Source organism: Thermoascus crustaceus (assembly GCF_041956765.1).
Source record: "Thermoascus crustaceus strain CBS 181.67 unplaced genomic scaffold VTN00scaffold_10, whole genome shotgun sequence".
NCBI classification, from domain to species: domain Eukaryota; kingdom Fungi; phylum Ascomycota; class Eurotiomycetes; order Eurotiales; family Thermoascaceae; genus Thermoascus; species Thermoascus crustaceus.
In genome coordinates, this window is record NW_027192536.1 from 77,210 (window position 1) to 84,478 (window position 7,269).

At 54.3% G+C, this 7,269-nt stretch overlaps 1 protein-coding gene across 1 annotated transcript; it reads right to left on the reverse strand.

Moving 5' to 3' along the window:
- Positions 1 to 3,288: 3,288 nt before the first annotated feature.
- Positions 3,289 to 6,012, reverse strand: VTN00DRAFT_2440 (uncharacterized protein; the record flags this gene model as incomplete). Its single annotated transcript, XM_069428659.1, has 1 exon — positions 3,289 to 6,012. One exon carries the CDS (start codon positions 6,010 to 6,012, stop codon positions 3,289 to 3,291), a length of 2,724 nt encoding a protein of 907 aa, XP_069283492.1.
- Between the last annotated feature and the right edge of the window lie 1,257 nt (positions 6,013 to 7,269).

A 7,269-nucleotide genomic window follows, 5' to 3' on the forward strand; every position in this document is an offset into this window, starting at 1 on the left:
AATGCCGGTCGATTGTACTTTCTAGGTAGTGCTATATACTTATGATAGCTTGGAAGTATACCCATCAGTCTTTATCCCAGAGACGAAGATAAAAATACTACCCTTCATCAACGACCGGTGTTTCTTGCTCTGCTTTCCTTGTCAAAGCTCGAGTTAAGGAGGACAAATATATCTACACTTACCCAAAGTTCGAAACGATCTCTAGGCGTGGATCACTAACCATATTATCCGACTTGATTTGGTAGGAGACCAACCAGCCGAACAGAATCTCAATTAATACAACCAACTTGAGTAAACTACCTCTTTTTTTTTCTTTTTCCTTTTCGATTCTATTTCTTCCGTCCGCTCTACGTGTACATGCATCCCGACGATGGATCAGGGATCAGTTTCTCTCGTACCCGTCAATCAATCTACCAAAATCAAAGCTGCAAGACAACGGACAGGAAACCAACAGGGAAGGCAGTACACACGACGCAGAAGGGTCGCACTCATCATGAATTGAATTTTGAACGAATATAATATGAGTTGAGATGAGGAAAAAGCCAACGGGACAGTTTTCATTCCAATTCCAGGTAGACAAACAAGAACAAGATCAGTGTCATCAGATAAGCTAGCTGAGAAGTCCATCAACAACTCCTTTATAACCATCCTGATTGGGGGTGGGGGGAATCCATAAAGAAGCTTAAAAGAAAAAAAGGCAAAGAGCTGATCCGAGTTCAAAAGTCACTCAAGGCAGTCACTCAAAATCTTATCCACCAAAGTTACTGTGATGTCCTTTCTAGTCCAGATTGGTAGACTCGGAGAATATTCCCGAGTGCAGAAGTCATGATGGTAAATATAGCTGAGTAGTTAGTTGCTGACAGAGATGTAAATCTACATAGTTATTTACATATACATAATAATATATATATACTTACAGAGGTATTCACGCATCTCATCCAATCCAAAGCCCGTAGCCACTTAAATCTGCTCAAATCCTACAAAGATAACAATTAATTTACCTTTTCTCTTAGTTCTCCAAATTCACCCCACTCCCCCCCCCCAGAAGCAAACTTTTTTGTTTCAACATAATTTAAATTCATGTCAGTAGATAATTACTACCCACTTCTCCTTTCTTGCTAAGAAAAAAATCTACCTGTATTCATACTTATATGATCTGCCTATCTATCTAGCAACTTAAGAAGGATCGATCTCTAGTGACAAGAGACGAAACACCTACCTTGTAACTCTGACAGGTGTTGGAAATGAAAAAAAAAAAAAAAAACATTAGCTAACCTTCCTTGTGCCTAAAAAGTTACCAAAAAGACAAAAACACTATGAAACGCTCGATGAACGGCTCCAGGATCAGATTTCCGGGGTTTGGAGCGGCAGTAAACGAAAGCCGCTGGACATTTGGCTGGTTGTCTTTGACACTGAGCTAGATGTATCGTTTTTAGAGACGAGGGATGTCACCTGGAGGCATACTCCCAGCTACCTGAGATAAACTCCTAGCGACCTGCAGATGCTGCCCGTGGCCAGCCCTGCCGGCCTGAACATCAGGAGCCCACGACCTTCCCGCAGAAGCAAGAACAGTCTCGCGGGGCGCGGACGTGACGATCTGGAAGAGCGTTTCCAGGGATGTCGACTGCGTAGTATGCTGTGCAGGCCGATTCTGCAGCCCGGGCTGCACTACACTAGTAGTAGTAGTAGTAGTAGTAGTAGTAGTAGTTGTTGTTGTTGTAGTAGTAGTAGCAGCAGCAGCAGTATTCTCTGCTTCATGCCGTCTGTCGGTAGCCCTCTCAACCCCAGCCAGCCGGCTCTTCAGCCCATCGATCTACTCGGACGGCGCCTGGCGGAGACAGCAGGCGTGGCAGGGCTTGACGCGGTCACACCGGTCTCTTTTTAGTACATACTCTCTTAAGTCATTACCAACGTTGTTCCCTGGATGTTTGTCGTGGAGAGAGAGCGTCAGACCTTGACCTTGCGCCTCCTGCACACGGTACAGGACTGGAGGGGAGGATGTCTGCGCTCCACCAGCTTGATCCCGACGGTGGCCGCTGGCTTGGCGGCCTGACGGTTCTGCGGGTCCATGGTGGATACGACGAGATGTCTCTGCTGCCCGACCAGAGGAAGTGCGGAGTAGGGAGTGATTCAACCTATTGATCAGGTACAGGGAGAACCGGTCGATGTGATGCCCGCGGGCAGCCTGACCTGGCCTGGAAGGGCGTCTTCATCGCAATCATCCTTCGCAGGACGCGCACCTCGTAAAGAGCTGAGCTGAGCTGAGCTGAGCTCGCGCGCGGTGCATCGGGGGATGCTGCTGCACTGTGTAGCGTGGAAAGTTTAGCTAGGTTAGTTGGTCGATCGCAGCGGTTCCTGAGCTGCGCTGTGACGTGATCATTGGGAGAGATGGAGATGGCGGGTTCTGCGGGGATCGGGACGCCTTGACCCTGTGATGTCCTGTGCGAGGACCACGCTAATGTAGGCTCCTGGGTGGAGTAGGAAAAAAAAAAAAAAAAAGAAAAAGAAAAAGAAAAACCAGATGCATACGTGTGATATGTGATGGCGATTGACCAATCGTGTAGCCGTCTTGTATTCCTCCTACTTGTGGATATATGCGTTATACATCTCAATTGCTTTCGTACTGTTTGTGGAGGTCTGGGGTGAATAGCTGGACAGGACTGCATATTGACATACATAACATCGAGTGTGGCATGTATTCAACTGGGGTATCTCACATTTGCATAGTTAAACCCAACCTCCAGGATAAGCCTAGATGTAACTGCAAAAAGCTAGCTCGTATGTATATACATTGCATGTACTACAGTAACATCTCCAAGTGTCCCGAGGCCGCTGCCTACCTCTCTAGCGGGTAGATATGACGGCAGAGCACGCACCTGACCGGCGCTGCAGGACGTTCGTCAACCACGAGAAGGGGGTATCTCATGAGACGCCAACCCATTAGGAGAGGTGTGTCGAGGGTCCGGACGAAGATGTGCACGCATAGAAAGACTGGGAACGGGGAGCCTAGTTTTTTTTTTTTTTTTTTTTTTTTTTTTTTCTTTCTCTTGGATCTCTTTCGAGCACGCGTTGCAAGCCGTCATTAGTGCCATCAACAACCGAGGTTCAAACGGAGAAGAACTCACGGAATAGGTATCATAAAAGGTATATGAAAAAAAAGGCATAAATGGTATTGGGCTGCCATGGCACAGCGGAATTCGTCACGCATTACGTATCATCAAAAATTAGCAGATATTTTAAGCTCCATGAGATAGATGCCTCTCGGCCGAGCGCAGCTCAGGGAAGTCTTCAGCATAAACTACGACTGGATGAACGGTGGCTCACCCGTTCCCCGACTTCCTCGTTATCTTCTTGGAACATCTCAGGGAAAAATCCAGGCGGAGGCCATATGTCCGCGATCGAAGGCGGATGCACCAGCGGTTGGGACCCCACAAGACGGTCCGGATCGTTGCAGAACTCGTGGAAGGTATTATCATCAATGAAACCAAACTCTTTCAACCCCTCTTCACGGCTAGAGGCCCACTCGTTCGTGTCAAGATACGCCAGGTCCTTGAAGATGGAGTCGATGTCGTTGGGCGGGGGAGAGTGCTCAGCGGAACCGTGACCGCTGGTGTCGTGGCTGGAGCCTTCGTCCGTATTTTGGGAAGCGTCAGTCAAGTTGGGAGCGGCAGTGTGGAGCAGGGGATTCGAGATTGAGGACTCGGGGGTCGGCGGATGCGGTTGGGTGACAGGGACCAGGTTCGTCATGTCGGGGGCATCTTGAGAGAGCATTCCTTCGAGGAAGGTCGACGACCCGTCTGCTGGCCGTTCCAATGATGTGTCCATCACCGGCAGGTCTGCCGTGATCTCTGTTGCCGAATCCTGTGGGGTCATGTAGTTACCATCCACGGGGATAGTGATACCGAGAATCGTGGAAGTATAGTCCGATTCAATGTCGTCGGTCGACATGAGAGAACCGTCCTGCTGACTTGGTCGAGCACCATCGTGGGGTCTCCCCGCAGTAGTCAGTCCCATCGACAGTGCATCTCCAAGAAGGGCGCCATACGTCCCCCGTGATGCCCCGGACACCGGCGCATCCAACCTCGAGCCCTGGAACGGCCGGGATGCCTGCGGCTCCGGCAGATCCCCAAACAGCTGGCCATGCTCAATGGCCGCCGTTAGTGAAGCAAAGACGGGCCAATTGCAGTCAACGTCTGAGATTCTCTGGAGCAGCGACTCCATCCACCGGAGGAAAGGAAAGGCGTCGGTCTCGAGTCTTCCCCGCAGCCTGAAAGCCCCCTCGACGATGGACCGCAGGGGGAATTCGAATAGGGGCGGGAGGCCAAAGCCCCGGAAGTTGTCTGCATATTGCGAAAGCACCGGGAGCATGCGGAAAAGAATCTTCTTCGTCCCCTCCAAAGCGGACCGCTGATGAGACTGTTGGTGAGTGATGAAACGGGAGTAGAGCGAAAACAAGGTTGCGATAAATGTCAAGCAGAGAAAGGTCTGGTGGGGAAGCAGGGTGGAATGTCGCTCCGGGAAGACGCTCTCCGGGCCGATCAATCGGCAGCCAAGGGGCAGGCGATCATCCCACCGCCTGAGGTCAAGGAGGATCCGCCGCGGAGAGGCAAGATCACTAGATCCCATCGACGACGACGGGTCCCGGGCGATCTTGTTGAGGACGCTGGCCAGCTCAACCAGACGGTTGAAGCAGCTGAGGGCAAGGAGAGGGCCGCGACGGGGGGGATTGCGGCCCTGGACCCTGCCACCGAGGACGTCGACCCACGAATTCCATTCCTCCAGGCCGTCCTCCTCCAGCAGACCGACCGCGGTTACGTCTTCGGGTCGCATACCGGGGCACCTGGATAGACGAACGGAAAGGATCGAATCGACAACGAAACACCCCAGGAAGACCGCCTTTCCCAGCTTCAGCTCGTCCGAACGTCTCGCGTTGGAGAACGTTCCCAGTTCCATGGCCAGCGCCATGCGCACCGCCTGTCCGCTGAGCAACCACGCAGCCGTCCAATCCTCCATACCGACGTTGACCAGGGTCAGCAGAAGCAGCGCCTGGATGTGCCCGACCTCAAATCGCTCTTTCTCAGAGGGAATGAGGTTTCGGGCAACGGAGTAGAATCCCTTCGCCTTGGATAGCGTGTGGGCCGACGTCTCCTGAGGAGTCTCCCCATCCTCGGACGGCATCGACTTCAACTGAGCCACGGTATAGCTCAGGATCGCCCAGAGCGCGGCATGGTCCCCCGATCCGGGCGCATTCTTCCCGGGATAAAACGGTCCGCTGGCGTAGAGGTAGGACGCTCGTAGAACATTGTGCTTCGCGATGACCGGGAACCAGGAGTGTGTTCTCGCAAAGTAGATCTCCAGGAGCTGAGAGGCCTGCGGCGGGAGTCGCAGGGGATGGTCCTCCGCCGGGGCCAGGGGCAGACGTCCGCTGTCCGATCCGGACGACAGCCTCGCCCGTTTGGCCTGGGGAGACGTGAGCGGATCCACGACCCGCGGCGCATCGAGCCCCTGGGGAGTCGGCGCTCTGGTCACCCGGTACCCCCATAGGCCTCCGGAGGAAGAAGGGTCGCCCTCCTCTCGCGAGCGTTTCGCGGACAGCTGTGCGCGGTCCGCGTCGGAGTGGGAGAGCATCTTCTCGAGCGCTCCAAAGAGCCGGCTGGTCTTCCAGGCATCGTGCAGGCTCTCCGACGTGGCTTCGCCCGTCCAGAGCTGCATCAGCCGTGGCCGTCTGCCCGCGGACTCGGCGGTGGCCCCGAGCAGGGCCAGCGCGGTGTCCTCGAGGCCGTCGATGTTGCAGAGCGCCAAGGCCCACAGCTTCTCGAGGCCGCGGACATAGCCCTCGGGCAGGCCACGCTTCTTCGCGTGGGGGTCGTAGGAGCAGGTCTGACCGGAGGCCAGACAGGACGAGCAGGTCGGACGGGCACCGTCGCATTTATCCTTCTTGCTGCGGCAGCGGTCACAGGCGCGGGACACCCTCTTGCGGCGAGGGGCTCTGGCATCGGATCCCTCTTCCATCGAGGGCTATCCTACGACGCTACCGGCATGACATGCAGGAACAGACAGGTGGAAGGGAATGTCCTCGCGGGGAAGGGCGATGGATTATGTATTTGATGGCATGCGCCGCGCAGGATCCGAGCGCACGACGGGCCGCGCAGAACCAAGGACGCCGGCTTCTTAAGAATGAAGCCGTTGGAGAGGCAGAGAACAACATCCGGGAAGCGTCCAGATATCCGAGTATGACAGGCACAGGCACGCTGCACCCAGCGTTGTCGGTAGTGTCGCGCTGGGCCGCTTGCCGGGCGCGCTGCCGTCAGAGAGTCTCGACCCCACAAATCCACATCCACACTCGAGTGCAGGCATTTGACCATTCTGTCTGATGGCAGCATGCATCTGGTCTGTCTCTTGACTGGATCTTTCTTACAGACAGGAACAGTGCCTCCCACAGCTTACGAACGAACACATGTACCGAGTGTCCAGAAGCTCAGGAAGACTGTGCTCCGTACCTCGGACAGCGCAGCTCGGAAGGCGTCCCGATGCCGAACGCCATGCTCGGCACAGACATCCGACCTTCAAGCCATCATCCTTCCTCGAGGCATATGCCCCAGCCCATACGCTGTCTTCGTATGGCCCATGGCTTCCATCCTGACCATCTATATATACCTATCGACATGTCGTTCCCGCGCCCTGGATGCCGCGGATATGACCTTTGCCGGCCGTCCAGGGACAAAACACGGGGACGCGGCACGCGCATGCGGGGGATCGGACGCTGGCTGATCTCTCGCTTGTCGAGTTCGGCTGCTGTTCTACTGTTCTACTGTTCTACTGTTCTACTGCAGGTAAGCTTAAACCTGTACACTCTCCATCTCCGCCTCCGGGGAAGTCCCGTTCCCCATCCACGAGATTCAATCCCTTGGCTGTGTGACGTGCGAGCAAGACGTCGTCGTGGGTCGCCGAAAAAAAAAAAAAAAGTCCTGTTCAGCTCCCTACCTCCGCGCCCCCGTCCCGTGCTGCTGGGGGTTCTCGCCTTCCGGCTCATCCATTTGCCCTGCAATCAGCCTATCTCCTTCTTGAAACCCCAGACCGGAGCAGACCTCCTCGAAGATGGCTCTCATCTCCGCACCCAAGTTTAAACAATAATCCCATCCAAACCTGTCCGGCCGGAACAAGCTATCTATCTACCTGTCAACAGGCGCGGCCAGCGCCATCCCCTTCTGTCGCATGTGTGTGCCTTGATCAAGAGAGAGAGAGAGAGAGAGAGAGAGAGAGAGAGAA